This window comes from Camellia sinensis, chromosome 10 (assembly GCF_055761805.1).
Source record: "Camellia sinensis isolate YWXY chromosome 10, ASM5576180v1, whole genome shotgun sequence".
Lineage (NCBI taxonomy): Eukaryota > Viridiplantae > Streptophyta > Magnoliopsida > Ericales > Theaceae > Camellia > Camellia sinensis.
The window spans coordinates 114812288-114831504 of record NC_138970.1 but is presented as its reverse complement, the minus strand read 5'-3'; the positions used below and the strand labels follow the sequence as shown (position 1 = coordinate 114831504).

General features: G+C 40.2%; 1 protein-coding gene across 1 annotated transcript in view; it reads left to right on the top strand.

Annotated features, from left to right (window-relative positions):
* Positions 1-203: 203 nt before the first annotated feature.
* LOC145800630 (uncharacterized) overlaps positions 204-19217 on the top strand; it is a 34143-nt gene continuing 15129 nt past the window's right edge. The window contains exon 1 of the mRNA XM_082890346.1: positions 204-865. Coding sequence (XP_082746472.1) covers positions 204-865 — 662 coding nt within the window. The remainder of the gene's footprint in view (positions 866-19217) is intronic.

Sequence of the window (19217 nt, the reverse complement as noted above, 5' to 3'; positions counted from 1 at the left end):
GGGAGGTTATGGTTGGACTTGCACTTTCTTATGATATTCATCGTATTGATGTTTTTGTTAAGTGTTGTTCTTTAAGTGAATGTTATATGATTTGTAATGGTGAAGCTAGTAGTAGTAGTAGTGTTATTTGTGAAACTGATTTTTTGCCTTTATTTTATTCAAATCAATGGAAACCTTTGCTCTCCGATAGTTGGGTTAATTGTATGAAAGGAGTGGAAAAAAGGTTTGCTCAAGGTGTTGTTGAATTTCGGAATGTGTTGTCAAAGTATTCTATTCATTTTGGTTTTAATTTTGATATTGTTAAGAATGATAAGGATCGTGTCAATGTTCATTGTAAGAGAATGACTGATTTGGGATGTTTACGGAGCGTGCATGCTAGATTGGAAAATTCTAGTAAAGCTTTTGTTATTAAACAATTTGATGATGTTCATACGTGTGGATCTTCTTTTCGTATAGTTAAATATGCTATGATGACTTCAAGTATGATTGGTGGACTAATTTCAAGTGAGGTTTGTAATAAGCCTTTGACATCGGCTAATGTAGTGGTTTGTGATTTCAAGGGTTACTATGGAACAGAAGTTTCTTATCGGCGAGCTTGGATGGGTATTGAAAAAGCAAGGGGATCTGTTTTTGGTGACTATTCATCGTCATTTGATGATCTTCGTTGGTATGTTAATGCCGCTAATGATGCTAATCCGAGGAGTGTTTTTGATATGGGATTTGATGTTGATAGTAAAGGAAAACATTTCAAAAGATTGTTTTTTGCTTTTGAGGCATGTATTCATGGTTTCAAGTATTGTCAGCATGTGTTGATGCTTGATGGAACTTTCTTGAACGGAATACACAAAGGTTGTTTATTGGCTGTGTAATGCCCAAAAAAAAAAAAAACATACTATTGAAATAATAATATTAACCATGACTCTTAAGAGATAGCGGAATTATCTCCAACATATTCCATTACATAATCTCAAATGTTTATACAAGAATAATCTCACATGCAGTTATACATTCACTGAATCATTGTACATGAATCTATAGCATGTAAAATCATTCAATCAAAATAAGTAAATGCCCTTAAGGGCTTACAAGTTCCAAGGCCTAAACCCAGTTATAAAAAAAATGGTCTCTCGGATCCATACATAAATAGCCCTTGGCATTACAAAAATTACAATCACAAACAAAATAGAGCCTTGTGCTCTCAATTCATACTTCCACGTCTTAGTTCGGCGGGTTCACCACGTCTTTTCCTGCACCAAAATCCCATATAGGTGTGCATAAAGCCTAGTAGAGAACTCTTAACAAAGTATATATTTATGCAAGATTCTCAACATGATATGCACATGCCATGCTATGCCTTTTTTAAAAAAAAAAAAAAAAAACTGCATTTACATCTTTTGAAAACCACCATGCTCAATGTTAACTTGATATCTCAACAACTCGGGAATTCACAATTTAGTTCAATGGTGCGGTAAATACGACTCAGGTAATCCCTAGGTTGGTGTCTGCAAGTAGGCATAACTAGCACTACCAAAAACCCCACTTTACTGGTTGCTAAACGGAAGGGAAGTGGAACCTCCTCCGTGTGTGTTTTCGGTCTTTCACCCCGGACACTTAGACCAACTTATTCAATTTCATCTACACCTCTTATCCGGACTTATCAACGTATTTACTCCAAAATATTTTAATGAATTCATTTCACAAAATTTCTTTCATAATGCAAGTTTCAATCCCAAATACGATGTTTACAATAAGCAAGGTATTTAGAATGTTCATGCAACAATAATCCATGCAATGAAATGATCAATCGAGTAATGAGGTGATTATCCATATAATGCATTGTCCTACCATTTACAAACTTTCCCACAAATCCTCCATTTGTGATCACAATTTCCACTTTTCTTTTCAATACAATTCCACATATATTTAACATAAGTGTATATATATATATATATGGCTATCCAAATGTAGCAACAATCCCACATCTTATGTATCCTCAACCTTTTGTTATTTCAAGATTTATATACATATATGTTTAAACAATAGATTCCAAGAAACTTACTAATTTCACAAATACTAAGAAGTTTGACATTTTGCATCCAATGTCATGAAATTTCCATTTGAACATTCATTTAACACAAGTAAAGTCATAATTTCTCAACATCCACCAAAGCCCCCAAATTTCTAGGTTTTTCACCCAAACAACGCATTTCTTTATTTCTTGGTAAAATCTCACCAAAAACATCATTTTTATGCCAATGTGCTTCAACTATTCAAGAAAATCTTTCAAAGAAACAAAAGATGAATTTCCTCTTGTAAGCCACTAATTTCTTGAGCCAAAAACAAAAACTTTTTATAATATCTTTAAGAAAACTCCAAAATCAACAACAACCTTGCATAAACATGTATATATAACTCAAAGAAGTCCTTACCAAAAGTTCTTGTTGAAGAGATGAGATGAAACCCTAAAATCAAGCGTGTAGAATTTTCAATCTCCACCGCACAAAGTGAGGATCTTGCTTTGTTCTCGAAAACTTGTGAAAGATGATGGATCAAGACCCAATGGATTGCAAGAAATCAAGGGTTTTTGGTGTTTGGTGAGTGTTTTTAGAGAGAAGGAGGAGCAAAATGATTTTTAGAGTGAGAAAGAAATGTTCCAAAAGTGATATACACAACCCAAATGAAGGAGGAAAAACAGAGTTTTCGGACTTAGTGTAACGCCCCAAATTTCTAGCCCAAATGATAAGACAACAATCATGGCTCTTTCAAGGAAAACCGAATATAAATCTCCAAACTTACATTACATGATACAACAGTTCTTCATGCAACAATACATTAATCCAATAACAAGTAAACAACAAATAAATACCCCCAAGGGTTTACAAGTTTCCAAGGCTTGAGCCTGGTTACACAAAACGGTTATTCAAACCCACACAAACATAGCCCTTGGCTTACACACAAAGTCACAGCAAAATGAGAGTATTGTACTCCCAACACATATACTTCCATGCCCCTAGTTGGATGGGATCACCACATCTTTTCCTGCACAAAAATCTCGTAGGGTGAGCATAAAGCCCGGTAGGAAATTTTTAACAAAATATATACATTTTATACAAGTCTCAAGAGATAAAATACACATGCTATGCTATGCCCTTTTTGAAGATAAATCACATTTTTATCTTTTGAAAACTATCATGCTCAATGATATCATACAATTTCAATTGTTCAAAACTTAACAATTTATTTCAAGGGCGGTAAATACGACTCTGGTAATCCCTACGTCAGTGTCTGCAAGCAGACTATACAAGTACTACCAAATTGTTATTTTTACCGGTATTAACCGGAAGGCTCGACACCTATCCGCGTGAGTTTTCGATCTTTCACCCCGGACTCTCAAGCCAACTTATTCAATATCATCTATACCACCTATCAAGACTTACCAACATATTTATCTCAAAACCATTCTATGAAAACTTGTTTCTCAACATTCTTTTCTCCATGCAAATTTTCAAATCAACTTTCAAAGTTTAATGTAATCAAATAAATTGATATGCCAATTTCACAAGATGAATATAAATACTTTTATTCCAATTCATCATCCAATGAATAACACAATTCCCTCTTCTCAAGTATCCTTGACAATTAGTTATTTCAAGACTATTTCAACGTTTTGAATAATAATTTCCAAAATGAACAACAATTCTCATATTCCCTAAAATTCATCATTTATACAAATATAAATAAATTTTTTTCCAAACATCCATTTATTTTGACACACAAAATAAATATGACAATATCATTCATGGATTTTCAGTCTCCTTTAAAAAAAAAATATCCCCAAATTCTAGGTTTTTTCACCAAAACTATACAACTCAAATCTTTTGAAAGAAAACTTTCCAAAATTATCTTTTCTTCAATCACGAAGATCAAAACCCATAAGATCATTTTAAAAGAACAAGAGACAAACCTACTTTCAAAATTGCTGAACTTCTTGAATCAACAATCAATTTTCAAAGCTATTGAAAGATAATTTCGAAAATCATATAGATCTTGCAAATATATATATAACTCTAAGAAAATCCCTACCTCAAGTTTTGAAGAAGAAATGAGATGAAACCCCCAAAATCAATAGTATCGAAACTCGATCTTCACCGCACACAACGAAGCCCTCGAGAAGTTAACCAACTTTGATGAAGAACTTATGGCAGAACTCTAATAAATCTTGAGAAATCAAGGTTTTGATCCAATTTGGCGTAGGGAAATGTAGAGAGAGGGGAGTGGAAAGGGTTTTTAGAGAGAGATATATACAAAAGTGATCTGAAATATCAGATTCACGAACTGATATAACATGGTCCGCTCGAGCGTGGAAAGCCTCGCTCGAGCATCAAATATGCTTTTCCAGTACTTTTGCAGACATGTCAGACTTCTGAAACCAAACATTCTCCGCTCGAGCGGACAAGTAGCTTCTAATGCATTTTGCATTTTTGCTTCGGGGCGCTACCCCCCAACCCCACCAGGGCGATCAAAACCACGCTCTTTCATTTTCAAATCACAATACTAACTCTCAACCAAATTCCACCATTTCCACCATGGTTATCTCATTAACAACAACCTCCCAAATACGCATAAACATGAAATTTTCCAAAAAAGTAATGGCAACTCTAAACAACCTTATGCTTAAAACAATAACGCACATATCAACATGTGGTTAACAACTTTAAATATGTTTCCCTCAACACTAGGGAATATTACAAAGAAAAATAACTTAAGCATTTTCAAATAAATCCGGATACTTGGAGCAGACTTCCGCCTCCTGTTCCCACGTCGCTTCTTCAACCCCATGGTGTCTCCACAACACCTTTACCAATGGCATAGTTTTGCCCCGTAGCACTTGCTCTTAGGTATCTAATGTTTGAACCGGTCGTTCTTCGTAGGAGACATCCTCCTCTACCTTCAAGTCAGCCCAATCAAGCACGCGAGAAGGGTCGGGTTCATACTTCCTAAGTATAGCTACATGAAATATGTTGTGAACTCCCGAAAGTTGTGGCGGTAAAGCTAACTGATATGCCACTTCCCCAATTCGCTCTAAGATCTTAAAAGGCCCAATGAACCTTGGAGATAATTTACCACTCTTACCAAATCTCATCAAACCCCACCTTGGTGAGATTTTTAGAAACACATGGTCACCAACTTCAAAAGATAAAGGTCATCTCCTCTTATCGGCATAACTCTTTTCTCAGCTTTAGGTCGTAGCTAACCGCTTCCGAATGAGAACAACTTTCTCGGTTGTCTCTCTAACAATTTCCGGACCCAGTAACGGTGCATCACCCACTTCAGCCCAACAAACCGGTGATCTATAAGGTTGGCCATACAAGGCCTCAAATAGTGCCATCCCAATACTAGCTTGGTAACTATTGTTGTAAGCAAACTCAATCAATGGTAAGTGTCTTTCCCAAGGCCCCTTAAAATCAAGAACACAAGCTCTAAGCATTTCCTCCAAAATCTGAATGGTACGTTCCGACTGTCCATCGGTTTGAGGATGATAAACGGTGCTAAGAGTCAACTTAGTTCCCAATGCTTCTTGAAGGCTTTGCCATAACCGGGTAGTAAAATGAGGATCCCTATTCGACACAATAGTCACAAGCACTCCATGAAGTCGAACTATCTCTCTAATGTACAACTCTGCCAAGTGTCCAATTGAGTCGCTGGTGCACATCAGAATGAAATGGGTAGACTTAGTCAGCCTATCAAAAATCACCCAAACGGCGTCATTGCCTCGTTGTGTTCTAGGAAGCCCAACTACAAAATCCATGGTAACACGCTCCTATTTCCACTCGGCTATCGGTAAGGGTTGTAACAAACCCGCTAGTCTTTGGTGTTTGGCCTTCACTTGTTGACAAGTAAAGCACTTCGATACAAGTAAAGTGACATCCCATTTCATACCTCTCCACCAAAACGGACGACTAAGATCATGATACATTTTAGTGCCTCCCGGGTGTACTGCAAGGCATGAGTGATGGAACTCCCAAAGTACTTCTTCTCTACAAGATTCTAGTACAAACAAATGGTCTAGGTAATGTACACTCAGATCCGAGTGAATGTTCAAACCTTTCTTTTCATTTCCATTGGAAATCTTAACACGGATTGATTCCACATCACGGTCTCCTCGTTGTGCCTCTATGACCTTACTAACCAAGGTAGGTTGAGCATTCAAAGTAAACAAGGTAGCACTCTCTCCGGACTCACCCAAATGCAAATCAAACTTGCCAATAATATCTAGCATATCCCATTCCTGAATGGCCACACTTGCCAAACTACTCACAGATTTTCGACTCAAAGCATCGGCCACCACATTGGCCTTCCCTGGATGATAATATAACTCAAAGTCATAATCCTCCATAAATTCCATCCACCTCCGTTGTCGTAAATTCAAGTCTTTTTGAGAAAACAAATACTTTAGACTCTTATGATCGGAGAAGACTTCAAACATCTCACCGTACAAGTAATGCCTCCAAATTTTCAAAGCAAAAATCACCGCTGCTAATTCTAGATCATGGGTGGGGTAATTTTTCCCATGAGTTTTCAATTGAAGTGAACTATAGGCCACAACTTTTCCCTCTTGCATCAAGACACAACCAAGTCCATCCCTGGACGCATCACAATAGACAGTGTAATTCAAACCCCTTTCCGAAATTATCAAAACTGGTGCGGTAGTCAATCTAGTCTTAAGCTCATGGAATGACTTTTCACAAGCCTCACTCCACACAAATTTGAAACCCTTTCTAGTCAACCTAGTTAAAGGTGCAGCTAGTCTAGAGAAGTCCCTTACAAAATGTCGATAATACCCCGCCCTTACAAAATGTCGATAATACCCCGCTAATCCCAAGAAACTCTAGATTTTAAAAACATTCTTGGGTTGTTCCCAATTTTGTACGGCATCTATCTTTGATGAGTCCACAGTCACTCCCTCTCTAGACACTACATGACCCAAAAACTTCACATTTGTTAACCAAAACTTGCATTTTTCAAATTTGGCCTACAATTAGTGCTCACTAAGTAAACCTAGCACTACCCGCAAGTGAGTCTTGTGTTCCTCTTCAGAGATTGAATAAATCAAGATGTTGTCCACAAAGACGAACACAAAATGGTCAAAGTATTCTCAAAAAATTCTGTTCATCAAATCCATAAAGGAAGCCGGTGCATTGGTCAACCTAAAAGGCATTACAAGGAATTCATGGTGGTCATAACGAGTATGAAAGGTCGTCTTCTGAATGTCCTCCTCCCGAACTCTCAACTGATGGTAGCTCGACCTCAAATCTATTTTTGAGAAGCAACGAGACCCTCTAAGTTGGTCAAACAAATCATCTATTCTGGGTAGAGGATACTTGTTCTTAACTGTAACTCTATTCAACTTGCAGTAATCAATACACAACCGCAATGACCCATCCTTCTTCTTCGCAAAGAGAACCGGCGCTCCCCATAGCGATGTACTAGGGCGAATGAAGCCCTTGTCTAAAAGTTCTTGGAGTTGAATCTTTAACTCATGCAATTCGGAGGGTGCAAATCTATACGGTGACATGGAAATCGATGCCGTGCCAGGCACTAATTCAATGGAGAACTTGATCTCCCAGTGAGGTGGTAAACTAGTAAGATCTTTTGGAAAGACATTCGGGTATTCACAAACTACCCTTGGTAACTCAACACGAGCCCCGTCACTCTCACTATCCAAGAGAGTTGCAAGAAGGCCACTAAGCTTGCTCTTACTATAAGGGTCAACAACTGGCGACAAGGCTCTATCAACTTGGTTTCCCAGAAAATAGAAACGATCACCACCCGAAGTGCACACTGTAACTCTCTGACGATAACAATCAATCACTGCTTGATAAGAACACAACCAGTCCATGCCTAAAATGACATCAAAACTCGACATATCTAGTAACACAAAAGCAAACGGAAGTCGACTCCTGGCAACTTCTATTTCACAATCATGACAACCCTGGTCTAAATCAATTGTACCTCCAACAGGTGACTCTACTTTGAGTGGAGGCACTAACCGTGCTACCTCTAACCCCAATGCAGAAGCAAATGCAGTAGATATAAATGAATGAGATGCACTCGTGTCTATCAATACATTAGCTAAACAATTATACACAACAAAAATACCTCTCACAACTGAGGATTCTGGCAACTGCTCTAGCACGGTAACAGCATATACGCGCCCTTGTGGTCCCTGATTGACTTGCTCCCCTCTCGGAGCATAGGCTTATTGTACTGACTGAATCGAAGCGGCTTCCTGATTAACTCGCGAAGCTTGGATTGATTGAGCCTACTGGTGGCTCTGAGTCTGCCTCGACCCTGACACGCCAGAAGCGCCTCCCAACTGTGGGCAAGTTCTCTTCATATGCCCCGACTGACCACACTGATAACAATTAAACCCTTGACCTTTATTCTGAGACTGAGACTGACTTTGAGATCGGTTAGGTGGTGGTACTATTAACTGCCCTCCTCCTTTCTGTGGGCATGAGAAGGCTTTGTGGCCCGGTTGGCCGCACTTGAAACACGAGAAGCTACTTGATGCACTTTTTCCCGGACCCGCACTAGGCAAAGGAAAAGTGGATCTAGACTGCTGTGGGTGGGACTGGGATGGATAGGTGTTCCTGCTCTTCTTGTTCTGTCTATACTCCGAAGCCTCTCCTCATCGGCTTGTATGGAAATTTCTACGTGTGTCGCTGTCTCCACAAGACGGTTATATTCCTGAATCATATTTCCGACAAGCTTGAACATAATTTTTTTTTTCAATTTCTTTTCAAATTCAATGCAACAGCGCTCTTCCGTTGCCACCAACTCTGGTGCAAATCTCGACAAACTAGAGAAGACCGCCTCAAACTCGCCCACGGGCATGTCGATTTGTTTGAGGTCTTTAAACTCTTGCCTCAATCTCTCCCTAGTGAGAGGCATGGACTTATCTTGGGAAGCAACCGCAAAGGCCTCCCATATCGGCTCCACTCTACCCTTGGCATATTTCCATCATTGACCCGTGTCTCCCTTGAGGTAGTAACTCGCTAGAGTCACTATTAGTTCACTATCTTCGATCTGAAGCATCTCAAATGTCTTCACAGTTTGTTCAAGCCACTCATCCACTTTCTTGGGTTCGGGACCACCATGGAACTCATCCGGTTTGGCCGCAAGAACTCTCTAGTAAGGAAACTCGCCCTTGATTCGGCGGTGTTCTCTCGGGCTTGATTCTCCACCCTCAACAAGTTCATAGACTCTCTTAAAGCCCCTGCCATTTCTCAAGCTAAGGCCCCCATTGCGGCTTGACCCGCCTGTCCTGGGATTCCCACATGCCCCACTTGTTCGGCCACATTAGCTTGGCCGGACTCTTCCTCTTGCACCAGAACCTCATGGACCGGTACCTCATGCACACCTCGGCGAGCCCTACCACGCCTCCCGCCTCTACCACCATAGGTTTGACCTCTTCTTGACATCTTATAAATGACAATAGAATTAATTTAGCACACTAACCCACACGTGCCCGCAACTTGCCTTACACGTTTGATCACAATAATGCTATATATTCCTCTACTATATAACAATTAAATTTCACCCCTCATAAGCACTTAGTCATGTAAACACATACGGATTATACTCTTATGATGAGATTCGTCCCACGGAAAACCAAGAATTCTTAGTAGAATAAGTATTGATCAAGTACCCTTCTAATAAGACCTCAAGGAATTTAACAGGCGCAAACAACATCCCAAAAGTCCAATCACATACCCATTTAGTCATATAAGCATGTTATCACATAGTCACAAAATGCATAACACTTCCTAAGCATGCTAAATGAACCAATTGCGGTTAAACAACCACTTCCCACGAGCTCCAAGTATTCAAGCCTGGTAGCTCTGTTACCAAGTTGTAACGCCCCAAATTTCTAGCCTAAATGATAAGACAACAATCATGGCTCTTTCAAGGAAAACTGAATATAAATCTCCAAACTTACATTACATGATACAATAATTCTTCATACAACAATACATTAATCCAACAACAAGTAAATAAACAAATAAATACCCTCAAGGGTTTACAAGTTTCCAAGGCTTGAGCCTGGTTACAAAAAACGGTACCCACACAAACACAGCCCTTGGCTTACACACAAAGTCACAACAAAATGAGAGTATTGTACTCCCAACACACATACTTCCACGCCCCTAGTTGGGTGGGATCACCACATCTTTTCCTGCACAAAAATCCCGTAGGGTGAGCATAAAACCCAGTAGGAAATTCTTAACAAAGTATATACATTTTATACAAGTCTCAAGAGATGAAATGCACATGCCATGCTATGTCCTTTTTGAAGATAAATCACATTTTCATCTTTTGAAAACCATTATGCTCAATGATATCATGCAATTTCAATTGTTCAAAACTTAACAATTTATTTCAAGGGTGGTAAATATGACTCTGGTAATCCATAGGTCGGTGTCTGCAAATAGACTATACAAGTACTACCAAATTGTCATTTTTACCGATTTTAACCGGAACGCTCGACACCTATCCGCGCAGGTTTTCGGTCTTTCACCCCGGACTCTCAGGCCAACTTATTCAATACCATCTATACCACCTATCACGACTTACCAACGTATTTACCACAAAAGCATTCTATGAAAACTTGTTTCTCAACATTCTTTTCTCAATGCAAGTTTTCAAATCAACTTTCAAAATTTAATGTAATCAAATAAATTGATATGCCAATTTCACAAGATGAATATAAATACTTTTATTCCAATTCATCATCCAAGGAATAACACAATTCCCTCTTCTCAAATCCTCGGCAATTAGTTATTTCAAGATTATTTCAACGTTTTGAACAATAATTTCCAAAATAAACAACAATTCTCATATTCCCTAAAATTCATCATTTATAGAAATATAAATAATTTTTTTTCCAAACATCTATTTATTTTGACACACAAAATAAATATAACAATATCATTCACAGATTTTTAGTCTCCTTTAAAAAAAAAATTCCCAAATTCTAGATTTTCTCATCAAAACTATACAACTCAAATCTTTTGAAAAAAAAAATTCCAAAATCATCTTTTCTTCAATCAACGAAGATCAAAACCTATAAGATCATTTTAAAAGAATAAGAGATAAACCCACTTTCAAAATCGCTCAACTTCTTGAATCAACAATCAATTTTCAAAGCTATCAAAAGATGATTTCGAAAATCATATAGATCTTGCAAAAATATATATAACTCGAAGAAAATCCCTACCTCAAGTTTTGAAGAAGAAATGAGATGAAACCCCCAAAATCAACGGTGTCGAAACTCGATCTTCACCGCACACAACGAAGCCCTCGAGAAGTTAACCAACTTTGATGAAGAACTTACGACAGAACTCTATTGGATCTTGAGAAATCAAGATTTTGATCCAATTTGGCATAGGAAAATGAAGAGAGAAGGGAGAGGACAAGGTTTTTAAAGAGAGAGATATACAAAAGTGATTTGAAATATCAGATTCACGAACTGATAGAACATGGTCCGCTCGAGCGTGGAAAGCCCCGTTCGAGCGTCAAATACACTTTCCCAATACTTTTGCAGACAGATCAAACTTCTGAAACCAAACATTCTCTGCTTGAGCGCATAAACGGCCCCTCGAGCGGACGAGCAACTTCTAATGCATTTTGCATTTTTGTTTCAGAGACGTTGCCCCTCAACCCCGCCAGGGCATTGCCCTAGGACCCGCCAAGGGGCACTGCCCCCTGGACCCCCACGACCTAACCGGGCAGCTCGTTCCCTGCCAAGGCGCTACCCTTGGACCCGTCAAGGGGCGCTACCCCTGGACCCCCGTGAGCTGACCGGGCAGCTCAATCCCTGACATACTCAGCGAAGTGGCAAAACTGGGATTGCTACATTTAGGCTCGTCCGCACGTGCGGAACGTGCCTCCCGCACGTGCGGCGCTTTCCCGCACTTCCCTCCACACTTGCATATAATGCAGTATGCAACACTCAAAAGCCCTCACTTCCCCGCACATGCGAGCCAAGGCCCTGCACGTGCGACCCTGGTCCTTTAGCCAGAATTTCTTTGGCTCAAACCCCTGGCACTCCGGACCGAACTCGCACCCTTCGAAACAAGTGAAACTCAACACCAGAGTAAATAAGAATGAAAATTTTGAAACAAAATCCTTCTAACACAACAACCCAATGAGAACGGTGAGTGAAGGGACTCACGACGCGGCCGGTCATCATAGGCTGCTACGACAAAAGACAGTAATCAAGGTATATTTTGTGTCTATTTGTTATTATTTTTAAAATAATGATAATTTTATCATTTTTGTTATTGGAGAGTGTTGATTATTGAATATGGTTAGTCTATTAGTGAGAAATTAGTCATTGGTTGGTTGAGTATGTTGTATACTTTTGTTAAATTTTTATATTTATACACTAATAAATTTATTATTGATTGATTATATATGTTGCATGCTGCTGTTGAATTTTCATAGTTATATAATGATAAATTTATCTATGGTTGGTGCTATATACTATATACTTTGCATTTTGCATTTTGCTTTTGTTTTGTAATCTTTTTTATTTGTTACTGATAAAGTGTATATATATATTTTTTGTAGGTTTATATCCGTTATGTTTTGCCATTGTTAGATAGTGAAAGTTACGACAATTGGCATTGGTTCTTATCAAAGTTATTGGTTATTTTGACTCCGGGAAGAGATATTGCATTTGTAATCGATCGGCATGGAGGTTTGCTGAAAAATTTAGCTGAGGTGTTGTAGACGCGCACGTGGGCCTCACTACAGTTCGGACTCGATTTGTGTCACGGTTCTTAATCTGAACCAAAGAGTCCAAATTCGGCAAATCGTTTTGAGAAACAGATTTGTGAAAAGTAGTGCCAAACATGGACTGCTTTGCCAGATACAGAGTCGCCACCTAAATATTTTAAAATGGGAGAATTTAGGAAACCCTGACTCGGTGCCGAAGGCCACATGTCCGTCATCACCGGAGTTATCTCGGCTCGGGAGCTTGGGTACGATCGGGGAAGGTCAGCTATGAGCACCCCCTTTCGCCCGGTCCGAAGACCGGCCTCTACTAACCGTGATATCTGATTTGGAAAACGTTATGTGTTCTTATTCCGGTTATTAGCCTAGAATTACTATGTTATGCACACAGCAAACAAGTATAGACTAGATTGCCTAATTTGGAAACAAGCATTGCATATCCGTTTGCTTTGAAAAACGCTTTGGAATTTACTACTCGCAAGTAGGCTAAAACACGGATTTCAATGAGTTTTTCCAACTCAAACAATCCAACCTTCACCCACAGTCATTCAAACAGTTTATCATATAAGCAATTAGCCGCATGGCAAGCATACTGTCATGGCAACACTCACACGCATGCGGGATGCTAAAACATAAATACTTACATCGTACTCCGTGCCAAAACAGTAAACTAGTTAGCAAACATGCGTGTCCTAGTTCATGTTAAGAATGGCTAATGCATCGCATGCAAAAATGCAATCTAGACAGGCTCGGCTAACCTAAACATGGTATGTGGAATGCGATCAACTATCACATATTCAATTTGTGAATTGAAGCACATATGCAGTTAGCGTGATATACCGAGCCTAATGCATGCAATACAAATGCATGGATGCACGCATGCATAGCAGAAGGTATGCTAATTTTAAAAATGCCCTAGTCTACCATCATAAGCAGGTAAATAAAAGGGAAGAAAGACGTGAGGTTGGAAGACATACACACACTCACGCACACTTATTACATAATTGTCCTCACTCGGAGGAGCCAAATAAATATTACAATCCGAATGATAAGCAAATAAAATTATTACAAAATTTATAATTAGTTAATAGAAAGAATGCAAAAGAAAGAAGAGGATGGCCGCAGCCTCTACCTCGGGACGCGCGGATGATGCATGCTCAGAACCCGGCTCGCCTGAAAAACCCGTGCCATACCTCTGCCACCTCTGTTTACACTGCCCTGTCTCTCTGAAAAATGCCAAAGCCCTAGGACAGGTTCCTTGCATGCTGCAAAGTACCACCGGCTGGGGGGAATCCCCACCGGCAGTCCAGGATTTCCATCGGCTGTCTTTGGATTTATCGGCTGTTCAAAGATTGCCGGTCGGCACTTAATTCTGCCGGTCGGCAGAAGCTTCCTGCAGAAGACAGTTTTGACAGCAACAGAGAACAGACAGTATACGACATGGGATTTTCAGGCACATGTGAGCATGATCATGCTTCCCATCATGCTTTGAACTCAGGGAAACATGGCCCTCGATCCTCGAGCCATCAATGGTGCATGATAGCCCAAGGGATCGAGTTTGCCACTTGATGTAAAGATGCATGCAACCACACAAATGAGGACCAAGACCTTATCATGTTGAAGTCAAAAGCCCCGGTGACCGAGAGTTAAGGCACGTTTCATCACTTATGGTATGAACGCCCCTTAACCCTCACACTTGGTTTGACACCCCAAACCAAGTAATGCAATGCATGTTATGCAAACATGGCTCAAAATGCAACGTGGTAACAAGATACAAGGCATACCAAGTGTCATGCAATTAGTATGGCAAGTATGCAATGCTAAGCATGCAAGATGTAAGTGTAATGCAAACATGGACCATTTGAGCAATGGGATCAACATATTACAAGGCTTAATGAAACAATCATGCCAAGGACATGAGACAAACATGCAAGAGGGCCTTAAAATGGTAAAGGGGCAGACCTTCACCCACCTCAAAACAGTGGCCAAAAGTGTCCAAAAGGTGGACCAATACTCATGCCAACAAGCAAACCAAAGGTCCTAAGGTTAAGGCACGAAAAGGAGGCACTTCACTCCTACCAGCATGACCACTCATGGCATGACTTGGACAAGCCAAAACAGAATTTTAACATGCAAAAAAAGGGACTCCAAAACTCATTAATATGGTAGCTAAGGTGGCTCCAAAGAGATGTATGCACCAAGGCTCATGTGTAGGCATAAAAGGGCGCACCCTCAAGGCATGAAAGAGGTCACACATGCACACATACAAACATGATTCTTGGACTGAAATATGGTCCTAAATGATGCCAAATCATGAGGATGGTCAAAACTATGCATGCTAGAGGTCAACATACTCAAAGCTTGCAAGCCAAAACACAAAGAGATGACACCAACCAAGACAAGTATGACTGAAATGAATAGCCAACAGACCTTAAACATGGTAAAATAGTGCCAACACCTTCATGGAACCAAGCCAACACATGCAAGAATCATGGCCTAAACATGAGATACATTTCTAGGCCAAATAGGAGGATATAAAGCAAGTATATTATGCATGCAAATGGGTAAAAATCCGGCCAAAAACAGAGATCACATATGACCTAAAAACACCCAAAAACCTCTGAAAAAGAGTTAAAACCAATCAAGCATGCATGTTACCCTTTAAGCCAAAATGCAAGGAAATAAAACAATGAAGGGAGAGGGGTGCCCCTCCCCTATGCTAGACTTCAAACCACCTTCCTTACCACTGAAAATACAATGGTTTTCAGTGGTGAGGAGATCAAAACACTTAGGCAAATGAGGCCTTACCAAGGAGGCAACAAAAAGGCCAAATGAGGCCTAAGAAGGTGAGTTCGAACTCAAACCACCAAAGACCCTTAATGAAAGTTCTAAAGCATGAAAATATAAGCCTTTTTTATGTTATGTACAAAAACTAAATCAGCAAGAAAGATAGGTAAAAGACTAGTGCAAGTTTGGGGAAACTAAAGTAAAATGCTCACCCTTGAAGCACTCTTCAAGAACAGCCAAGGCAGCCCCCTTCTTTTGATCAAAAATAGTCCAAAAACTCAAGAATCAACCCCCAAAGTCCTCAATCTCGGAGCAAGGTGTAATAGTGTGTGTATTGGTGCAAAAGTAAGGTAAAATCACACTTTTAGGCCAAGAAACACACACAAGAGGGGGGGAGAGAGGGAAATATAGAGATAGGGTGTATCTATAAGTGTAAGCTCTGGTTCTTGCCTCCAAAGTTTCTAACCTAGAGCAAGGAGAAGGCCTTCCCTCTTATAGAGGTCCCTCTTGCAAAGCTTACACAACAAGCTTGCTTAGAGGGACATCCCTCCATACACGTGTATGGAGGGAGGCAGAGTTGGTGCCAGCTATCACAGCTGGCACAAAATGTCTCCATAAAGTAGATGAACAGTGGTCGGCTGCCCAAAAATGTCATTTTGACAAAATTTAGTGCCGACCGGCAAAAAACAGTGCCGACCGGTAACAAACAGTGCCGACTGGCAATAAAAAGTGCCGATGGCAGCAAAAACTAGCCGGTGGCCTCTAGCCACTACCGGTGGTGTGTGGGGATGCCTCACAAGGCATTCCCTGCCCCTCCAAGGCAAAACACAAGTGTTTGGTGCAAAACCAGACACTAAACGGTCGAGTTCGGAGATCCTGAGGCAAGGCGCGTAGCCGAGACCTTCGGGAACTCCAAACGAACATAAACATGGATGATCATCGGGTGTTCAGACGGTGACGTCCAAGTCTTTGAGGACGGTCAAAAATTGGGTGTCTACAGTTGCCCCTCTTTGACAGAACTCGAAAGTCATAACAATGATGGGAGTGAATGTCAAAGACCAGAGACGACCCATTTTTGACAAGGCCGAAGACTTAGACAAACATGCAAGACAAACAAGGTATGCGCCCGAAGGCAGGGGCAAAATGCAAGACAATGCAATGAAGCCGAGCATAACTTATGATCATGCAAAGAAAGCTGTAATGAAGCATACATGCGACAATTTTAAGCTAGCATACACCAAACTACACTACAATGCAGAAAGGATGTAAGAGAATTATGCAATTCTCGATACTTCTTACTCGGAGGATACAATACCTGTGCGGCTCGTCTGGTTGCGCCAGCCTCAAATGAACCGTACATACAATATCGTGCCTGCAAAGAAAACAAACTTAACAGGTACAATATTGTTAACAACATGCATAGTAGTGTACTCGAAATGCGTGACAGCGCAAAGCAAGTGGGAAGCATAACAATGCTGTGAAAATGTAGACATGTAAGTGGAGCATGCGGTCTACGCAGGCAATGAATTGATCATAAGCATGCGGTCTACGCAGGTAATGAATTTTGAACAATTATGCGGTCTACGTAAGCAATACATGCGGTCTACGCAAGTAATGAATTGAACAATTATGCGGTCTACGCAAGCAAAACATGCGGTCTACGCAGGTAATGAAATTGAACAATAATGCGGTCTACGCAAGCAATACATGCGGTCTACGCAAGTAATGAAATTGAACAATAATGCGGTTTACGCAAACAAAACATGCGGTCTACGCAGGTAATGAAATTGAACAATAATGCGGTCTATGCAAACAAAACATGCGGTCTACGCAGGTAATGAAATTGAACACTAATGCGGTCTACGCAAACAAAACATGCGGTCTACGCAAGTAATGAAATTGATTACAAACATGCGGTCTACGTAGGTAGTGTAATTAACATGCGGTCTACGCAAGTAATGTAATGATTACAAACATGCGGTCTACGTAGGTAATGTAATTAACATGCGGTCTACACAAGTAATGAAATGATTACAAACATGCGGTTTACGCAGGTAATGTAATTAACATGCGATCTACGCAAGTAATGAAATTGATTACAAACATGCGGTCTACGCAAGTAATGAAATGATTACAAACATGCGGTCTACGCAGGTAATGTAATTAACATGCGGTCTACGCAAGTAATGAAATGATTACAAACATGCGGTCTACGCAGGTAAAACAATTAACATGCGGTCTACGCAAGTAATGAAATTGATTACAAACATGCGGTCTACGCAGGTAATGTAATTAACATGCAGTCTACGCAAGTAATGAAATTGATTACAAGCATGCGGTCTACGCAGGTAATGTAATTAACATGCGGTCTACGCAAGTAATGAAATGATTACAAACATGCGGTCTACGCAGGTAAAACAATTAACATGCGGTCTACGCAAGTAATGAAATTGATTACAAACATGCGGTCTATGCAGGTAATGTAATTAACATGTGGTCTACGCAAGTAATGAAATGATTACAAACATGCGGTCTATGCAGGTAATGTAATTAACATGCGGTCTACGCAAGTAATGAAATTGATTGCAAACATGCGGTTTACGCAGGTAATGTAATGTACTGTTACACAACATAATTGAAACAATTTGTGGAATCCACAAGGCATGAAAAGGATACGGGACGGGACATTCTTCGCACGCATCGAGCATTGCTCGCAGAAGTTATGGCCCGAGGTCAACTCGAAGGTTCACGTTTCAAAGGTGTGCTTTCCCGCATTGTGAAGGCGCCAAACGATGTGGTTGACCCGAACAGAGGTGCGGAAGGTGCGTTGACCGCAAAGGGGAGTTTCACTGGTATCAATTCTGATACTTTGCTACTCTGCCATTCTATGCTTTACTTTCCTTTTTACTGGTAGTTTAAGCACATTGCACTGCCTCGGGCAGATTTTATTTTTTCTCAAAATTACACATTTTGCAAAACACATGATGGGAATGAAACAACCATTTTGTTCAAAAGATGTTGCATTTGTAAACTTTCTATGCGTCGCATCGCAGAGTCTCACACCACAATGTGAACGAAATTGAACTTATTTTGAACACTGAAAATTCGCGTCGTAATAATCAGGTAGTGAACCAACTTACAACTCGATAAGAAAAACAAAGACGTGATACAACCAAACAAGTGTGAGTACAACTCGATAAACAAATCAAGAGCTCAAAGAGAGTGAAATACAACTCGATAAGCAAATGCACAATAACTTGTCAATCGGACAGGTGTGCCCTCGCAAGAATCGATCGTCGGGGAGGGATTGGAGATGGCGAAGTTCCCCAATACCTAGCATAAACAGCTCAGGAAACTAGGAGGAAGCCCACCGGCCAGGGGTAAAGACCACCGGCTGCAAGGAATGGCCACTGGCCATAAAATTGCTTGGTCGGCAAAATATTATGGTTGGTCGGTAAAGAGTTTGGCCGGCCGGCACTTAATGAGGGGATCACCAGAATGTTGACACCTGTCCTCCACTCAACCTTATCTCCTACAAAAGATCCCAGCTTCGTAGTTTTTCTCACTTTCACACTGATTTGCTCCAATGGAAGAGTTTCTTGCTCAAAATCTCACAGCTTGGATTGCTA